Source organism: Bos mutus, chromosome 19, assembly GCF_027580195.1.
Source record: "Bos mutus isolate GX-2022 chromosome 19, NWIPB_WYAK_1.1, whole genome shotgun sequence".
Lineage (NCBI taxonomy): Eukaryota > Metazoa > Chordata > Mammalia > Artiodactyla > Bovidae > Bos > Bos mutus.
In genome coordinates, this window is record NC_091635.1 from 41,189,959 (window position 1) to 41,208,953 (window position 18,995).

At 39.4% G+C, this 18,995-nt stretch overlaps 1 protein-coding gene and 1 non-coding gene across 6 annotated transcripts in view; both read left to right on the forward strand.

The window, feature by feature from the left end:
• Positions 1-18,995, forward strand: part of SSH2 (slingshot protein phosphatase 2) — a 246,358-nt gene that overhangs the window by 194,624 nt on the left and 32,739 nt on the right. For 4 of the 5 annotated variants that reach the window (XM_070390312.1, XM_070390315.1, XM_005888262.3 and 1 more), the window contains 6 exons: positions 3,919-4,040; positions 8,650-8,718; positions 9,504-9,569; positions 14,052-14,246; positions 18,185-18,278; positions 18,413-18,541. In XM_070390312.1, coding sequence (XP_070246413.1) covers positions 3,919-4,040; positions 8,650-8,718; positions 9,504-9,569; positions 14,052-14,246; positions 18,185-18,278; positions 18,413-18,541 — 675 coding nt within the window. The remainder of the gene's footprint in view (positions 1-3,918; positions 4,041-8,649; positions 8,719-9,503; positions 9,570-14,051; positions 14,247-18,184; positions 18,279-18,412; positions 18,542-18,995) is intronic. The other variant, XM_070390313.1, reaches the window with a different exon arrangement.
• On the forward strand, positions 7,160-7,267 carry LOC138984066 (U6 spliceosomal RNA). The gene has a single exon (XR_011461419.1). It is a non-coding gene; the product is annotated as a U6 spliceosomal RNA (small nuclear RNA).

The following is an 18,995-nucleotide window of genomic DNA, read 5'->3' on the forward strand; positions in this document are numbered from 1 at the left end:
CAGTTGCTATTGCTGCCACCTTTTAAAATCCAAAATGCTATTTTATTTGGGTAATTAGAGTAAACCTCAGTAGTATCCTTTTCAATGAGAGCTTCAGTTAATCAAATGCATTCGAGTCATTGTCTTATTCAGGCCATCTATTCCATGGAAGTTCTGGAAACTGAGGAAATAATGGAATTGCGACCAGTTCTAATACTACAGTATTATCTGCAAAATGCTATTTTTAATTATATTTCTCTGATTGGCTTGATGAATTCAATTATTAGATATTGTTAAATTCCCTCTAACAGAGGAGTGAAATAGATCTCAAACCAGGGTGGGTATTAGGTTTTTCTTTATCCTGTGGCTCTTACATTTTAATTCCTTAATCTAGAATCTTGAAGCTTACAGGGAATTTTGAGACCTCAAGTTGACTTGAGGCTTTGCAAAAAAATTATAATTATAAAAAAAATTTAATCTTATCCTTCTAATTAGGACATAGGTATTAAATTAACATGATGGCTTCCTGACTCCCTGATTAAAGCTCCGTTTCTGCTTAGTAAAAATTTAGTAATAGCTGTAGGTACCATGTAGAGGGCCATGATCAAATCCCAAGACCTCTAAGTGCAATTCTTCCATCTAAGAAGCTGAAAATGGAGTGAATCCGTGATGTGCCAGTTATTGTTGTTTAGTCGCTAAGTCACGTCCAACTCTTTTGTGACCCCATGGACTGTAGCCCACTAGGCTTCTATGTCTGTAGAATTTCCCAGGTAAGAATACTGGAATGAGTTCCCATTTCGTTCTCCAGGAGATAGTCCCAGCCCAGGGATTGAACCCATATCTCCTGCATTGGCAGGCAGATTCTTTACCAGTGAGCCACTAGGGAAGCTAGTAACTCAAGCCTAAATCAGAGTGAGATGACTGAGACCTTTCCCATTAGGTTTGGGATCTTCTGTTATGGCTAGACAAAACAAGGGAGGGCCAAACATTTGAAACGCTCTTTATATTTTAAATAGACACATAGATAAACAAACACACACCTCACTTGTAAAAGAAACACAACTAATGTTTTATTTGAATATCACAAACTTGCTAACTTGGCCTGGTAACTTACATAATAGGTAATGTTTATGGAGTTTGTTTGTTTGTTTTTACTTGTACTGGCTTCCGCTTAGCTAGTCAGTCCCCACTAATAGATGTAGAAGTTGTAAATAAATGACCAGAAGCACAGTTCAGTTGTCCCCATCTGCATGTGAGCCTTTCCAGAAATCTTCAGAGCTTTGACAGCATAGAAGGCCTCTAACATACATATTCAGGAAACTGAACAGTTAGGGCTTGCCAAAACAGGCCCAGGTTTAGATATATAATAGTATCTAGGTATGTAATAATACCTGAGACCTTGTTTATTAGAAATTCTAGTTTACTTGCGCCAGGTGTTTGGTTAATTTAATATTTTGTGGGGTGTTTCTAGAATCTCAGCGTCTACGCTGCCTCCCAGTCCTCCTCATATGCATCTGCTACTGCCCATTACTCTGTGTGTATAATGCTCACTCGATCTGAGCCCATGGGACTAGATCTTTGTCGGTCTAAATATTAGTTACCTCTTAACTTCTCACAGGTGAATTTGGTTTAAAATGTTCTGTTATTTCAGGGAACATAAAAGTCAGCAGTACAGCTCTCTACCTGCTACATGGAGTCAGAATGGTGGGAATTACATTCTTGGTATATGAGCTCTTACCAGAAACAAGCTTAATGTAGCTACTTTGGTGTCTGTGCTCACAGGTAGCTTTTCCTTGGAGAGTCACAGTGGAGGCAGAAAGACAGCCAGGAGCGCCTCACCTCTGCCTTACTAAGTGGGTCATTTGATGGCTCTTTTTTTTTTCTTTACCTGTGAGACCATCACCACAGTCTATGCTATGGACATATTCATCATCTCTGATTGTTTCCTCCAGAGACTTCCCTGGTGGTCCAGTGGTTAAGAATCTGCTTTCCAATGCAGGGGACATGGGTTCAATCCCTGGTTGGGAAACTAAGATCCCACATGCTATGCAGTGTGGCCAAAAATAAATAAAAGTTCCCTCCAACCCTCCCTCCTTCCATCTTCTTCCTCCTCCTTACAATGATGATGATGGCGACAATTAGCAGAAGACGTACCCTCTTAGCAAATTTTTTTAGTAGACTTTATTTTTTAGAACAGTTTTAAGTTCACAGTAAAATTGAGCAGAAGGTGCAGAGACTTTGCACACACCTTCTATTACCCCTCATGCATAGCCTTCTCCATTATTACTGTCTCCCACAAGAGCTGATTACATTTGATGGACCTGCACTGACACATCGTTATTATCAAAGTCCATGGTTTACATAAGAGTTCACCCTTGGGTGTTGTACATTTTTTAGGTTTTGACAAATATATAGTGACGTGTAGTCCACCACTTTAGTATCATACAGAGTTATTTCACTGCCCTAAAAATCCTTAGTGCTCCTCTAACCTCTGGCAACCACTGATCTTTTTACTGACTCCATAGTTTTACCTTTTCCAGAATGTCATAGAGCTGGAACCATACAATAGATATCTAGCCTCTTCTTGTTGGCTTCTTTCCCTTAGTAATGTGCATGTAAGATTCCTCCATGTCTTTTCATGGCTTGACAGCTCCTTTCTTTTTAACACTGAGTAATGCTTACTCCTTGAAAGGAAAGTTATGACCAACCTAGATAGCATATTAAAAAGCAGAGACATTACTTTGCCAACAAAGATCCATCTAGTCAAGGCTATGGTTTTTCCAGTGGTCATGTATGGATGTGAGAGTTGGACTGTGAAGAAAGCTGAACGCCAAAGAATTGATGCTTTTGAACCGTGGTGTTGGAGAAGATTCTTGAGAGTCCCTTGGACTGCAAGGAGATCCAACCAGTCCATCCTAAAGCAAATCAGTCGTGGGTGTTCTTTGGAAGGAATGATGCTAAAGCTGAAACTCCAATATTTTGGCCACCTCATGCGAAGAGTTGATTCATTGGAAAAGACCCTGATGCTGGGAGGGATTGGGGGCAGGAGGACAAGGGGACGACAGAGGATGAGATGGCTAGATGGCATCACCAACTCAATGGACATGAGTTTGGGTAAACTCCAGGAGTTGGTGATGGACAGTGCGATTCATGGGGTCGCAAAGAGTCGGACACAACTGAGTAACTGAACTGAACTGAATGTTCCATTATCTGGGTGTACCATAATCTATCCATTCACCTACTGGAGAATATCTTGTTGCTTCCCACTGTTGGAAGATCTTAAAGTAAAACTAGAGCATCATGTCCTCTTACTCCAGATATTTAAGAAAAAGGTATAACCAACAAGGCCATTATCATGCTGACAGTAAGCTCTTAATGTAATCTAAGACCATGTGCATATTTGAATTTTGTGAAGGCCCTTTTAAAATAGCATAATTTTGACAAAAATAATATAAACTTCTGATATGTGAAACAAGAAAATCTTATAGTGCATAATCTGTAAGAGTTCAATAGAGCATACTCCTCTGCGATATTAAACTTTGCTTCATATTATAATTGTTGGTGGGACTTGGATCTGTGAGTCACAGATCACATTCCACTCTTAGGTCAATAGAACATGCCAGGGTAATTGTTACTATTATAAATTATCCTGACAGCAAATGTTTATTGAGCATTTAGTATATGCCAAGCACTGTACTTCACATGCATTATTTCATATGATTCTTATAACCCAGTGGAATACCTGTTATATCCCTTCCAAATAACTTACTGAAGGCTTCATAGTTAATACATGAGTTGGAATTTAAATTTAGGTCTCCTAACTATGGCTCTGCTATCTCCCTGAGTTTACTTTAAAATGGTGATATAAAAAAAATTAAATGGTGATATAAAAAGGGTTGAATGATCTTAAATTGATCTTGTAAATTTCTTAATTTCCAGGCTGTAAGACTAGAAAGTACTTACCAGAATCGAACACGCTATATGGTAGTGGTTTCAACTAATGGTAGACAAGACACTGAAGAAAGCATCGTCCTAGGAATGGATTTCTCCTCTAATGACAGGTATGATACCTCAAATGGGAGGATGAGATAACCTCTTTTTAAACAACCTACTCCAGTTGCCTTTTGAGTTATCACAAGAACATCTTATGCAGTTCTGCCTCTAAAATGTTCATTGTATAAAACTAGAGAACATCAAAAGTATCTTAGACACACAGTCTTTAGAGACAGAATTGTTTACTGATGTCTTAGGTTATGTGTCCCTGATTTACCACTGTTCCTTACCTTCTTCCTCTCATCTTTAGGTGGTAATGATATAAAGAAAATGGTTTAAAGTTCTATCTCCAAGGAGGAAAAAAAAATGGCTTTTCTTTGCAATCCACTTTATTTTAAGCCATAATGACTCACTTGGTGATTCTGGGGCACACATCCTTTGTGATTTTGTACCAGTAGGTTCTGGGGTTAAAGAGAGCCCACTTTAATTCCCGTCTCTTACATCCATGGCCTTACACCTTGCTTCTGTCAGATGTCACACTTCCTTTTTTCTTCTTCTGAGTTAGAAAGGAGGGGGGAAGGATGATTTCTAAAACTCAAAACAGAACCTTTTATAATATTCACCTTTGACTTTAGCAGCACTTTACATCCTAAGATTAAAGATATCACACAGAACTTGGCTCCTTTGTGCCCTGAAGGTTTGTCGCTTTCTTTTTTTAATCTTCCCACTTTTTCTGGAGAAATCTTAGGAAGACTGTGGAATGTGGCTGCTAAGCAGATCTTTGCACTGTAGATAATAAGCCTCAGGAAATCCTGCCAGATGTCTCAAAGCGTGGACTTCCTGGTTCAGGACTAGAGTGCAATTGTGGAGTAGCTAGGGGTGTGACCCAGGCTGGGAGAATTTAGCCACAGAGAACAAAGAAGACTGAGAGCTCTTCTCATTGTCCTGATGTTGGAAGGAGGGGAAAAAAAATCACACTGTCACCAGAAAGATTTTCGAACTAGTGTTTACCTGGGCTTGAACATAGCAGTCAGCCTGAAAATGATTTGTGGGTTCAGCAGGATCACAGGGCCAGAGTCGTTACCTTGTATACCACTCACAGCCTTTAATTGTAATACCCTGAAATTACACAGGATTGAAAACCACATTTAGGAAGCTTTTTCTCCTGCCCGGTTTTAACCTCTTCTGTTAGCTAAGCAGCAGATCTTTCAAGAAGTATTCATCCTGTAAGAATACTTATCTTGCCTACATTCATTAGTATTTTAAAACCCCTGCCTTGGGTTTTTCTCTTTCTAGATCTGTACTGTCTAGGATGATAGCCACTAATCACATCGTAACTATTTAAATAAAATTAAATAAAACTAAAGTTTCAGTTCCTCTGCCACGACTAGCCACATTTCACATGCTCTAGCTGTATGTGGCTTGTGGCTTGCGTGTTGGACAGAACATTTCCATCGTCACAGAAAGATCAGGTGGACAGTGCTGCTCTCCATCTTATTTCCTTTCTTTGGTTCTCCCTGACCACTCTTTTGGAAGTCCCATAAAACAGGAACTGGAGCTGGGTGGACACATCATTTGAGTCTTGCTCGAGAGAGAGAAGGTGACAACTGCAGATTCTCCTGACCCAGAGTGTGAGAAGTCAGGTGTCCAATGCTATCTCTCTTTCACTTTGTCCTGAACATCCCCAGAAATCATAAAGAATGCTTATTAATGTGAGTGTCCAGTAATTTATCCTCAGTAAATTGCATCTGTCTTTGGTAATAGTCCTGCCTGAATCATATCTGACCAACAAAAGAAAATTTTCATTTATGGAAGACAAAATGTGATAAGAAAAGCTAGAGAAACTAGTTTTAATTCGGTTTGGTAAATTTGATATTATGAATTATTCCCCTACACCCTTTGTTTGAATGAGCTTAGATAGTAAGAAAAATGCTACCTACTTCAGAATACCATTGCTCAGGAAATCTAGTATCATTTCTGTCTCAGTTGCTGTTTAAGGAACCTGTATCCTTTTGTATCTGAGAATACAAAAAGTTAATGTTTCAAAACAGTATTAAACCAGAGTGGAACCCAGAATGTTTATGACATGTTCATTCAAAGGATTCTCAAAATCTATTATAGCCAATTTATTTAGCCTCTTTATAAGATCTTTAAGTATTGTGTTATATTTTATGTAATAATTTTTTTAATAAAAAGTATAGCTTTAGTTTCCAGATTGCATTTGATACATATTTCAAGTTATAAAAGAGCTTTATGATGTTTTAATTTTTCCTCATTCCACCAATACCTTGAAATGTCTGGTACATGGAGGTACTCAATGAATATTTTTTAATGAGATGAGTATCTATTAAAAGAAGTAACTATATTTTAATGGAGAAAATCTCATGTGACTCAAGATAAACTAGATAAAAATACTAGATGTGCCTAATTCAGGCCTCTCTTTCCTGTCATGTGATGAAGCTACTCCTTAATGTAAAAACACATTCTAACCTGAATACAAGCAGAAAATGTGATGTTTGGTTCCTGCATATCATTGTCACTTGTCTAAAGTTTAACTGGTGTCCAGTCACGAGCCCATGGATCACAGTCCTTTGAACCTTTGGTACCTGGTTTAGTTACTTAATTTCTCGATTTGTCACTAAGCTATCGACCCTTCATATACTTGTTGCTAGGACCTAGTTAAGCATTTGCTTAAAAAAAAAAAACTTACTCTAAAAACTCACTCAACCTTGAGAAGCCATTTTCAAAACAGGTTTTCTCTGCACCCATCTCATCTATTCAACAAAAACAGTGGTAGAGCTGTCTTCCTCCCTCCAGGGCCTGGCACAAGAGCTGTTCAGGAGTTCAGGCCCAAGGTTACAGTGTGCATCAGCTGTTCAATCTTGATCTGAATCTCCTACTCTGGAATCACTAGTGGCGTTGTGAGCAATACAGGCCAGCAAGTGCGGTGCACATTAGATGCAGCCCAACGAGGGGACGGCCTCCCTTAGCCCTGCAGTGACTCCAGCGATGGAAGTTCCACGTTCCCTGTATTGTTCTTAGTGCATTATCATGATGTCCCCCTCCCTGCCCTGCCAAAATCACTCTACGTTTTATTAGAGCACCCACTACAGATTCATATTCAACATTTGTTTTACATGACAACACAATCATATGTATTTTTCACTTTAATTTTTTTTTCACTTTAGTGCTCGTTTCGGCAGCACGTATACTAATATTGGAACAATACAGAGAAGATTTAGCATGGTCCCTGAGCAAGGATGACACGCAAGTTCATGAAGTGTTCCATATTTTTTTAAAAACATATATATATTTTTTTTTTTTCTTTATGTTAGATTTTTATGATAACCCTATGAGGTTCAGGCTTTGTTACCTGCATTTTAAGATGAAGAAATTAAGGCTAAGAAGGGTTAAATAACATGTCAAAAGGAATTGAAATACTGAAGGAGATTAGGTTCAGATCTTTTGACATAGTATAACTAACTGCTCAATAAATGGTATTTGTTATGTTTAGGCACTATTGCACACATTTTTTTTTTTTTTGGTGTGTTATCTAATTTAATCTTCAAAACAGCCCAATAAAGAAGGTATTTTTATCCCAGTTTTACAGATAGGAAACTGGAGCACAACACAGTTAATTATATGATTAATGTCAGAATCCAGATTCCAGAGCCCCTCTGACACCACAGCCTGTGTTCTTAACCATCCTTCACTGTTCCATCTCCTACATCCAGTGTTCTTTCTCCTATATCATGCTGCTTTTCTAGATGTATTGGCAGGGAGAGAGTGTGGGAGCCTTTGGGAGACTAGATTGAAGGGAAAATGGCTTATGGCAGCCTTAAGGAGAAGAAGTGGCAGAAGTCTAAGGTAATTATAGTTGTCCAGAGAAGTGGTGTGGTAGAGACTCAATTAGGAGTCCATGGTTTCCTATTCAAGCCTGTTCCACTAACTTAAAACTAATTTCCTTCCTGGAATAGTGTGTAATTTAAACAATATTTTAACATACGATCCTAGAGCTACCCCTTTGTTGGTTGTTGAGAGTCCTGTTCACTCTGTATTTCAGCAGTGCTGTTTCAGTGCATAGCCACCAAGCACTGTTTTATTCATTTAAATGGCAGTGTGTCTATTTTGTCTCTCTAAGCCATCAATAATTACTTTTCCCTTTTAGACTACTGAGTATATTCTGGCATTTAATAAATCTGTGTAAACCTCGGAATTAAAATTGAGCAAATCACATTCAGAGATCTGCAGTAACCAGCAGTAGTTCTTGGTATTAGAAATAATTCTTAGAGTTGACTTGGGAGCTGTAATCTTGGGCTGAGCCCTGCCAGTAGCACATCAGCCATCACCTGGTCTTTTTAGATAGCAGCCATTGGCAAGACAGCAATACAGGAAGCTGAGTCAGTTAAGTTTTCTTTGTTAAATATATAAGTATCTAACTAACAAATATAGTTAGTTATATAACAGATACTAATATAAGTACCTAACTAACTGTTAAACACCTATTTAAAACAGCTTCTGGCACATACATTGGATTCGTTGTAATATGTTAGAAATTTCTCCGCCTTGTCAGAATTTAGAACTTAGGGACTTATCCTTTGTGGTGAAAGAGTTAAAAAAAAGAACTGCTTCCTAGGGTAATAGAAAGTAACTTACGGATTATTTCTTGTCTTGCAGTAGCACTTGTACCATGGGCTTAGTCCTGCCTCTCTGGAGTGACACCCTAATCCATTTGGATGGTGATGGGTAAGAGCTTTCCCTTTTTATTCTCCTACAGAAAGCCAAGGGGTGGGGTTCCGTCTTAGTGCCCATTCATTCAGCTGAATGGGAGGCCCATTGTACCCAACTGAACTGTCATATCAGCAGCTCAGCGAGTCCTTTTAAACTCCTGTTTTGTAAAGTAGAGTAAAAATACAACTTGCCAGAGCCTCTCACTTCTGTTCTTCTGGGCTGACTATGGTAAGAATCCAAACAAAGACGAGCTAGTCTGTTGGCTCACTCTTTAGTCTGAGCATGTGGGACTGTTGCAATGCTCTCCCGGAGGATGATATGTTCTGTTTCAAATAACCTCTCGCCGCCTCTGCCAGCTGTCGGCCTACAGTATAATCCATTTCTGTGCCAGTTCTTTCCAGTGACCCCCCACCCCCACCTCCTGGTGTTTTTAGAATTTGTCCCCAAGAGACCAAGATGTTTGCTCCAGTTTATAATACCGGGGTCAGGTTTACTAAGAACTCACAAGACTTGCAAGTAGAAATATACAGCAGAACAGTTTGTCCATAGCTACAGCTGGGAAATGGTATGTAATTCCCTCACTCCAACGTGGGAGGCCACTCATGGTGCTTGGTAGATAAAATCAGACAATTTGTTGAAGGACTTTTCAGTCAAGTCCTACTCCAGTTAACTTCTGCACAAAGTACTTGATACCTTCTACTGAGCCAGCAGTTGCTAGCCTAGGAAACAACCTTGAAAACTCACAACTGAAATAACCTCCTGTCACTTAACGGATTTTTGTTTCATTCTGTTCTCCTTAGTGGGTTCAGCGTCTCGACAGATAACAGAGTTCACATATTCAAACCTGTATCTGTGCAGGCAATGTGGTAAGAGGACTTTTAATATCTCTACAAAAGTTTTTTTTAATATGTTATTGAAACAGTATTTTATGAGAAATTGTATTTGAAATGGAACAGTTCTTTATGAAAATGTCTGGTGATCTGTTTGTGTGTATAGGATTTTGTGTGATCTGTTTGTGTGGCCATGATAGTTAAAGATGTCCTAGAAGTTCAGTTTTCAAATGATCACAATGGAAGGCCTTCAGCATTGGTGAACAAGTGAATCCATAGCCAGTCGGAACTGAGCTTTATAGGGACACATTGACTCAGTTAGTTGGTAGCCATGTAGAGCTGCATCTAGAACATTCATGACTGTGCATTAATTTCCCCTTTCTTCAGGTAATCAGGGAAAGCATTGATGGAGTTACATTATATATCGATGTTTCCATTTAAATTGTTGGCAGCTGTTTGTTACATTATTTATATAATGCACATAAATTCTAGAAAAAACACTGTAGTTGTTAATAACCATCAGCTGATGTACTGACACTTCTGGGGTTACTTACTGTGTGTGTCAGGCATTGAGTGCTCTATATAAGGATTACATCTAATCATCACACCAACTCCCCAAAATAATATTATTAGCTCTTTATGATGGGTGAGAGAGGTCACATAACTGGCCTACGAGTATCTCTTACATTTAGACAGAATAGACTCTTTTTCTTTTGTTCTGGATTGTCTAGAAAAATGATCCAATATAAGCAGGGAGTGATGTGATTCTTAAGATTCAGAGTCATCCCCCGGTCAGGGATTTGAATTTCAGTCCCTCGTTCAGTTGCCTGTTCTGTAGTGGAAGTCCCCATGAGGAGCAGAATGGGCAGAATGCAAGCCAAAGGAGAAATAAAGGAGCCTGAAAAAGACTCCAGGGAGATCACTTACCCCTGAATAACTGGATTGATAGGCTTGAAGTGGGTGCAGTCCTAAAAGAGAGTCCACTGAACATTAAATCTTATCACCTCATACAGTAATTGAGATAGGACAGAGTTTCAGGTCATGTGTTTAGACCAATTTTTAGTTTTAGGCCATATTTCAGTGATAAATTTCTCATAGAAAAACTCATAACCTCTTTTGACTAAGATTCAGTTAAAAGCAACTGACCTGCAGTTACACACTGCTGTATTCAAAATGGATAAATGACAAGAACCTACTGTATAGCACATGAAATTCTACTCAATGTTATGTGCCAGCCTGGATGGGAGAGGGGCTTAGGGGAGAATGGATACATGTATATGTATGGCTGAGGCCCTTCACTGCTCACCTGAAACTATCACAACATTGTTCATCAGCTGTACCCCAATACAAAATAAAACATTTAAAGTTTGAAGGGGAAAAAAAAGCATCTGACCTGTACCAAACAAAACCCAACAGCCTAAGTCCCATAAATGCAGTGTTCTCAGCTATATTTTGGGGAGGGATACAAATCTGTCTTAATTCTTTAGGATTCAAGTAGTTCAAGCTTTGATGTTTTAAAGTAGACCGACTAGTCCTAGCTGTGTTAGCTTATTGCAGAATAAACTTTTTTTTGGTGTACCACATGGGGAGTAGTGAACTGAAAGTCACAGGAAAACAAAAAACCCTAGTAGATGATGTGTGAATCAAAGCAGCGTTTAAACCAGGTGTTTCCTTCACAGGAAGGTGGTTACTATAGCCTCTCTCCTGTACACAGCTGAAATACAAGGTGGCTGTGCCTTGAATGTGTTTTAGGGTACTTGTACCAAATACTTGTGCCATATGCTTTTGAAGCATGTGTTTCCTGGATGAAGAAAACATGCATTGAATATCCTGTATGTTGCACTAAGCTGGCTTTTACTTTAGAATATGTGTTCATGCTCAGTCGTGTCCAACACTTTTTGTGGCCCCTTGGGCTGTAGCCTGCCAGGCTCTTCTGTCCATGGGATTTCCCAGGCAATGCCTGGGAGTGGGTTGCCATTTCCTCCTCCAGGGGATCTTCCCAACCGGCACGTCTCCTACACTGCCAGTGGATTCTTTACCTGCTGAGCCTGCGGGTGACTAGAGACTTGAATCTGTGTAATGAAACTAAAATTTGCTGAGAATTCGGCTTCAGTTCAGTTCAGTCACTCAGTCGTGTCCGACTCTTTGCCGACCCCATGATTCACAGTACTCCAGGCCTCCCTGTCCATCACCAACTCCCGGAGTTCACTCAAACTCACGTCCATCGAGTCGGTGATGCCATCCAGCCATCTCATCTTCTGTCGTCCCCTTCTCCTCCTGCCCCCAATCCCTCCCAGCATCAGGGTCTTTTCCAGTGAGTCAGCTCTTCGCATGAGGTGGCCAAAGTACTGGAGTTTCAGCTTTAGCATCATTCCTTCCAAAGAACACCCAGGACTGAACTCCTTTAGAATGGACTGGTTGGATCTCCTTGAAGTCCAAGGGACTCTCAAGAGTCTTCTCCAACACCAAAGTTGGAGAACCACCAACACCAACCACCAACACCATCAATTCTTCGGCGCTCAGCTTTCTTCAGTCCAACTCTCAGAATTTGGCTTAGTTTGAGTAAAAGGAAGCATTTTAAAAGATTCTGTGATTTTGTTCTTTCGAGAAAATCTAATTCCCTAGTAGAAATGGACTGGCATGTTTTCCCAATCAAAATTGGTCATAATTTTATCTTTTAATGTACATTATATGAGGTTGACAAGGATTCAAGAAACAGCACTGTCATAGCCTCACTGATGGGAAGATAAACTGGAGTGATCTTTCTGGAGAGTGATTTGCCAGGACAATTTACCATTTTGTATACCCTTTGACATAGTGATTCTGCTTCCAAGAATTTATCCTGAGATAATAATCAAGGGTATGTGCAGATTTTTAACTGTTAAGAATCTTTATCAGTTGTTCTAATAGTATCAAAAAAATGGAAAGCAATTTTTAAATGTCTAAAAAACTAGGAATCAATTAAATTCCAGTACATCCATGTTTCTAAATATGCAGCCATTGAAAATTATCTAGTTGAACATTTATTGACATGGAAAAATGTTGACAACAAAGTGTAAAGTAAAAGAACAAATTAAATGATATGCAGAATATGATCATGTCTTTATTTTAGATCTCTGCAGAGACAAACAGACTGGAAAGATCTATACTAAAAGCTTAACAGTTGTTATTTCTGGATGGTCAGATTATAGGATATTCCTGCCTTTTACCTCAGGTCCCTAAATTTTCTAAAATGAGCATGATCATATTTGTTATGAAAGAAGAAACAGTAAAAAGGCATTTTTAAGCAAAATATATAAATAGATTGGCCACAGAGTTCTCTCATAATGTCCTTTTCCCTTAGGAAAGAGATATTAATTTATAGTTAATAAGGCATTTCATTTACAAATTTTAACTTTGAACTAGAAGGCTTTTTGGTTGTTTTTTTTTAAAGAAGGCATTCTTTTAGGCTCTTGAGATACATCAGTAAATAAAAACACAGAAAGATACCTGCTTTGGGGTAACTAACTTCCTAGCATTTCTGGCTCAAGTTTTTCCCAAGTATATAACCAAAACAATATTTTTCAGTTTTGTTTACCTTTCTTGAGTTCCTAGATTTGGAGTCAGAGATCTAATTAGTCACAGAATAACCAGAGCTGTTCTTAGAAAGTAGCTCAAGGGTATGAATAAATGGCTTAAAGTGACTAGGGGACTAAGGCAGCAAGAATGATAAATGTCACTAGAGCAGTACATCCTGGACATAAAAGGACTGTCCTCAAGGCTTAGGGACATCTGTCTATGTGATCTTTGTGGAACCTCTAAGAATTATAGGGAATATATGCTCTACGTGACCCTGTGCCAAGAGAAACAAATCTTTGTGTAGTAAATGAAGTAGATCTTTTGTCCTCTAGTGATACGGGCCATAGCGTGGTTCCAATTACAGCTGTATATAACCATAACTATATCTAACTGGGCCTCCCTGGTAGCTCAGCAGTAAAGAATCCACCTGCCAATGCAGGAGACACAGGAGATGTGGGTTCAGTCCCTAGGTTGGAAAGATCCCCTGGTGAAGGAAATGGCAACCCACTCCAGTATTCTTGCCTGGAAAATCCCATGAACAGAGTAGCCTGGTCTGTAGTCCAGGCTATAGTTCATGGGGGTCACAAAACAGTTGGACATGACTTACCAACTAAACAACAGCAGCAACAAATGTCTAACTGTATATATTGTGAGCTCATGGTGAGCTCCGCAGGTACTTGGACCTATTTTCCACTGGTAGGTTGTCAGTTCCCCTCCACCCCACCACCACCTTTATAATGCATCATATTTTTCAGCAAGAAATGTCTAGTTGATTGCTATGAATAGATAATATAGTATTATTATAATCAGAATCAGAGAATCTTGATTTCCAAGCAGTAGATTCTCCAGAGGCCCAATTCTGTAAGATTTTAAAATTGGCAGAGTTTGGGGCATACATGGATTACTGGCCTTTAGGTATCCCCACAGGTCTCCAGTCTCACTTCCCAGCCTATCTTTCAGGTCTGCACTGCAGAGTTTACACAAGGCTTGTGAAGTGGCCAGAATGCATAACTACTACCCCGGCAGCCTGTTTCTCACCTGGGTGAGTTACTATGAGAGCCATATCAACTCAGACCAGTCCTCGGTCAACGAATGGAATGCTATGCAGGATGTACAGTCCCACCGACCTGACTCTCCTGCTCTCTTCACAGACATGTAAGTCATCTTGCTGGGGATCCCAGACGTCCCCTCTGTTAGGTTCTCAGGGGTTTGGAAGCAACATGTTCCTCCCTAATCTCTCCTCTAAGGGAATGAACCTTACGAGTGATACTAGTCATTGTTGACACTACACATCTGCCACACAAAGAACCCTGTTCTTTCTGTTGTATGTAAAGACCTGAAGAGTCTCACACCTGAGCACAGCGGAGTCTCCACAGTTAAGGACTGCAGTACCATAAAATCCCATTAATTCCGATTCCACTAATTGGAAATTTGAGTTTAAAGGAGTTTGGCTGAGCTCTTGTCTTTGCATTATCTATAAAAGAAGCATTTGCTAAGCAAGTTAATGACATTGAGAAGCTTTAGCGCAGATGTTTCTAAACACTTCAGAAAATGTTTCCAGTCAATTTAAAAGAATACTGACATTTTAACTGATTTCTGTTAAGATTTTTTTAAATACATTTTATAATTTGTGTCTTAGCCCCGCATTTGACTTACCAGGTCTGTAGATTTTTTATTAAATCTCCCTGCTGTGCTGTGAATTGGATAAAGACCTAAGTTGAAGCTGATGTTTATTTCCTTTTAGTTAGGTCTGTGTGTTGAAACTTATGAAATTTTTTCATACCTAGTTCCTGCTTTCGAAATTAATCAGGATGTTTATTTTGCTCTAAATTGATCTTTCTTCACCTCCAAGGTATTTTCTACATCTGGGAAAGAAGAGTAGCGACTTACTAAAAGGATCTTACACCACTTCACCTTCAGATTCGGAAGTGACACCTAAACAGTGCATGATTTTTTTAAAGGCTTAATTTAGATAAGAAATGCCTTTTTTACTAGAAAAAAGTGAAATTTCCAAAAATCGTGTGCAGGGAATAGTCATTAAAAAAGTGGAAACTTTTCTGTGTAGGATATGATTGGTACAAGGGTCAGTTAGTACTGGTAGCTCTAGTCCCTGCAAGATTCCACAGTGACTAAAAAGATAAGCATAGTATGGCCTTCAGAATTGGGGGCCGTGTTTTATTGTTGTTTTGGTTTTGGTTTTTCTATTTTGTTTTGTTGTTGTTGTTTTGGACATGGCACACAGCTTGCAGGATCTTAGTTCCCTGGGGTAGAAGCTCAGAATCTTAACCACTGATTGCCAGCAAAGTCCACATGAGCAGTATTATTGATTTACTCTTTATGACTGGTTGATGGGTGTCAGAGGAACGGACGTCTCATCTGGTTTATAAACAGACACTTTGAATCAGAGAGAGAAAACCTTTCTTTTCATTTTTCCTGATTTTATTAGAGAGAATTTGAAAATTACAGCCCCAAAAAAGGAAGAAAATGAAATTGCCCATAATCTCTCTCTGCTAAGTCGCTTCAGTCATGTCCAACTCTGTGCGACCCCAGAGACGGCAGCCCACCAGGCTCCCCCGTCCCTGGGATTCTCCAGCCAAGAACACTGGAGTGGGTTGCCATTTCCTTCTCCAGTGCATGTAAGTGAAAAGTAAAAGTGAAGTCACTTAGTCATGTCCAACTTTTAGCGACTCCATGGACTACAGCCCACCAGGCTCCTCCATCCATGGGTTTTCCAGGCAAGAGTACTGGAGTGGGTTGCCATTGCCTTCTCCAATCTCTCTCTATCCCTGAGCAAAAATGAATAAATAAATATGTAAAATATAGTCACTCGCACATGGTAAAGACCCATTAAATGTTAATTCTTCGTATGTACAATATAACCACAGTTTTAAGATACATTTAGTAAACAAGTGTCTGTCTATAGTAAAAGAGACAGAGCTGTAGGTCAGAGTACTAATAATGATAGAAGGGTTTTCAGTGATTTTTATCTTCTTTCTGTGTGTATGTATTTTCCAAATTTTTCTTTAGTGAAATTGAGGGAGAAAGTATGTTTGTGATATAATGCCTTTTCCATTCCCTCTTCTTTCCTAAGTTGACTAGAAGAGCCTTAAAAAGAATGCTGAGGATACAGAGAATGTATGCCAAAATGGACTTAAGTGCTCCACTGTGAATAAAGTTTATATTATGAAATCCAGGGAAGGTTGAGAAGGGAACATAGGTATATGGTGCCTCCGGTGTAGGTCAAATGTTACACTAGGCACTTCATCCATAGTATCTCATTTAATTCTCATAAAAACCTCATGAGACAGAGAGTATTACTGTTCTTATTTTATAGAAAAGGAAACCAGGCTCAGTGAAAGAAAGAAATTTGTTCGGGTCATATAAATAGTAAGTAGCAGGGCTGGGGTTAAAACCCGGGTGTGGACTTCCCCTGGTGGTCTAGTGGTTAAGAATCTGCCTGACAATGCAGGGGACACAGATTTAATCCCACATACCATGCAGCAGCTAAGCCCATGCGCCACAACTACTGAGCCTGCGCTCTGCAACAAGAGAAGCCACTGCAGTGAGACGCCCTCGCACCACAGCTAGGGAGTAGCCCTTGCTTCCACAACTGGAAAAAGCCCACGAGCAGCAAAAATGACTAAAGCCAAAATTTAAGAACACAAAACAAGCAAAAAAAAATTAAAAGAAAAAACACCCAGGTGTATTTGCTCCCAAACACTCTGCCCCAATAAGTGTGAAGGATTGGGAGAAAGGCTGCTAAACTAGGGAATCGAACCCATTGCACTCAGGTGCTACAATTTGTTTTTTTTAAGACCAATGTTTATTTTTAATAGACTGAAATGTGTAACTCTCTACCATTAGCTATGTCTAGGAAAAGTGGTGGGGAGTGTGGTTAAGCATTTTATTCCTGGTCAAGACTGGGGTGCTTGAGCTGATTGACAGGGGAATGGCATAGGTGTTAGCTATACTCTGCAGGGTTCATGAGAAACTTATGAATCCAAGTGGTAGGGAACCCCAAGGTTGTGGTCTCAGAGCATCCATCTTTGGAGATTATACGAAGCTATTTTTGCAGCCAGTGATAAGGCTGTAGGCAGCAAAGGCAGGCAGGATGCCTGAAGGCTTAGTCCATTTCCATCTCCAAATAAGGAAGTTCAGAACGGATACCTTCTTGAGTAGGTAGGAGGGAAGGCAGAGACAGAAAGAGCTCCCTATGAGCCCCACTCAGATGCTGCGTCTTAAGGAATAATGCTTTTAGAGAGAAACATCCAGTTATGTTGAACCAGTATCTTTCTAGTAATTGGAGAATCAGCCTCCTAGTTTGATTTCATAATAAAGTTCCAAGGGAAGTTTGTATTTTTAAGAGAGTTGGAAGGCTAATGGAAGCAGCATTATCCTGTAGGTAGAGTGTTAAGCTGGGCAAAGAGTTCTGGTTCTCTTGCCATCGTAAGTGACGGTTGGCATATCATTTAACCTCTCAGTTGTTTATTTCCTTTATTTGTAAAATGGGAATAATAATTTCACAGAAATATTGCAAGAGCTTTTGTGGAAAAGGAAAATATTTTGGATAGGGTACTGTAGGTAGTTAATCCTTGAAATTCATTTTGGAAGAGAATTTGCTTCATTGAAGAAGGCAGAAATCACTCTTCTCTCTTTCCCAGTCATAGCAACAAATGATCAGCACTGGGTGGCATTTTTAAGCTACAAAAGACGCAGTTGCATAGTAGGTCATACCCAGCTTGGTTTTCTAGCTCAACAAGCGGTGCTGAGGGTTACTTGATGGAAATGGTCCTCCATTAAAGTACTACACTCAGTGTAGCCTATTTGTCTTTACTCCTTCTTGGATCTTTATATATGAACGTATTTATGGGCTTTTAGACATGTACAGCCTCTTCAAGTAATAATTTCTCCCTGTTACATTCTATAATTCTGAAAAGAAACTTAAAATATCAATTTCTTTTTTCCCTGCCTCCAGAATATAAATTTAAAAGTAACAAAAGGAAAAGCCTGACAATTTGGAAACAATCAAATGACACATTCATTAACTTGGTCCTTTTCCTACCTAAGAAAAATCACCATTTCTCTCTTCTCAGACCAACTGAACGTGAGCGGACAGAGAGGCTAATTAAAACCAGATTAAGGGAGATTATGATGCAAAAGGATTTGGAGAATATCACATCGAAAGAGGTACGAGACCTTGAGTCCTCATTGTTCAAGGCTAGAGGTAGATTAATAATAGGCGGGGGGCTGGAAATGGTGACTGATTGAAAGTCCAGAGGGACCATTCAGAGATTAGTACAGTTATGTCATCTCTGTTTCAGATACGAACTGAACTAGAAATGCAAATGGTGTGCAACTTGCGAGAATTCAAGGAATTTATAGATAATGAAATGATAGTGATCCTTGGTCAGATGGATAGCCCTACACAGATATTCGAGCACGTGTTCTTGGTAAGTCTTAGGGCCAATTTAAAGGGGTGTGCCAAACTTCATCTCTGCCAACTCATAGGGGGCAATTATCAAATTTTATTATACTTAAAGAAAATGTAGCTTATGTTAAAAACAAAGGTAATAAATACCCAAACCTCATCACTTCCTAATTATTTGACTACATTTTACTGTTATCTGTGCTCTAAAGGTTATTTACGTCTGTTGTGTGGTGGAAAGGTTATATAACGGTATGCTTCTGCTCATTTCTTCCCAGTTACTCAGTGACAACAGTTGACTATGGTGGGAAAATTTACACCAAGGAAGTTGGCAGATGCTACAGATCAAGCCTTTTCTCCCCATGGGTGGTTAAAGATCTCATGCTGTTGGAAGTAATAGTCACAAAGCAGACCAGTCCAGTGTATACAAATAGAATGATCCTTGGATGTCAAATGGGTCTGCCAAATGGGTCTAAGGT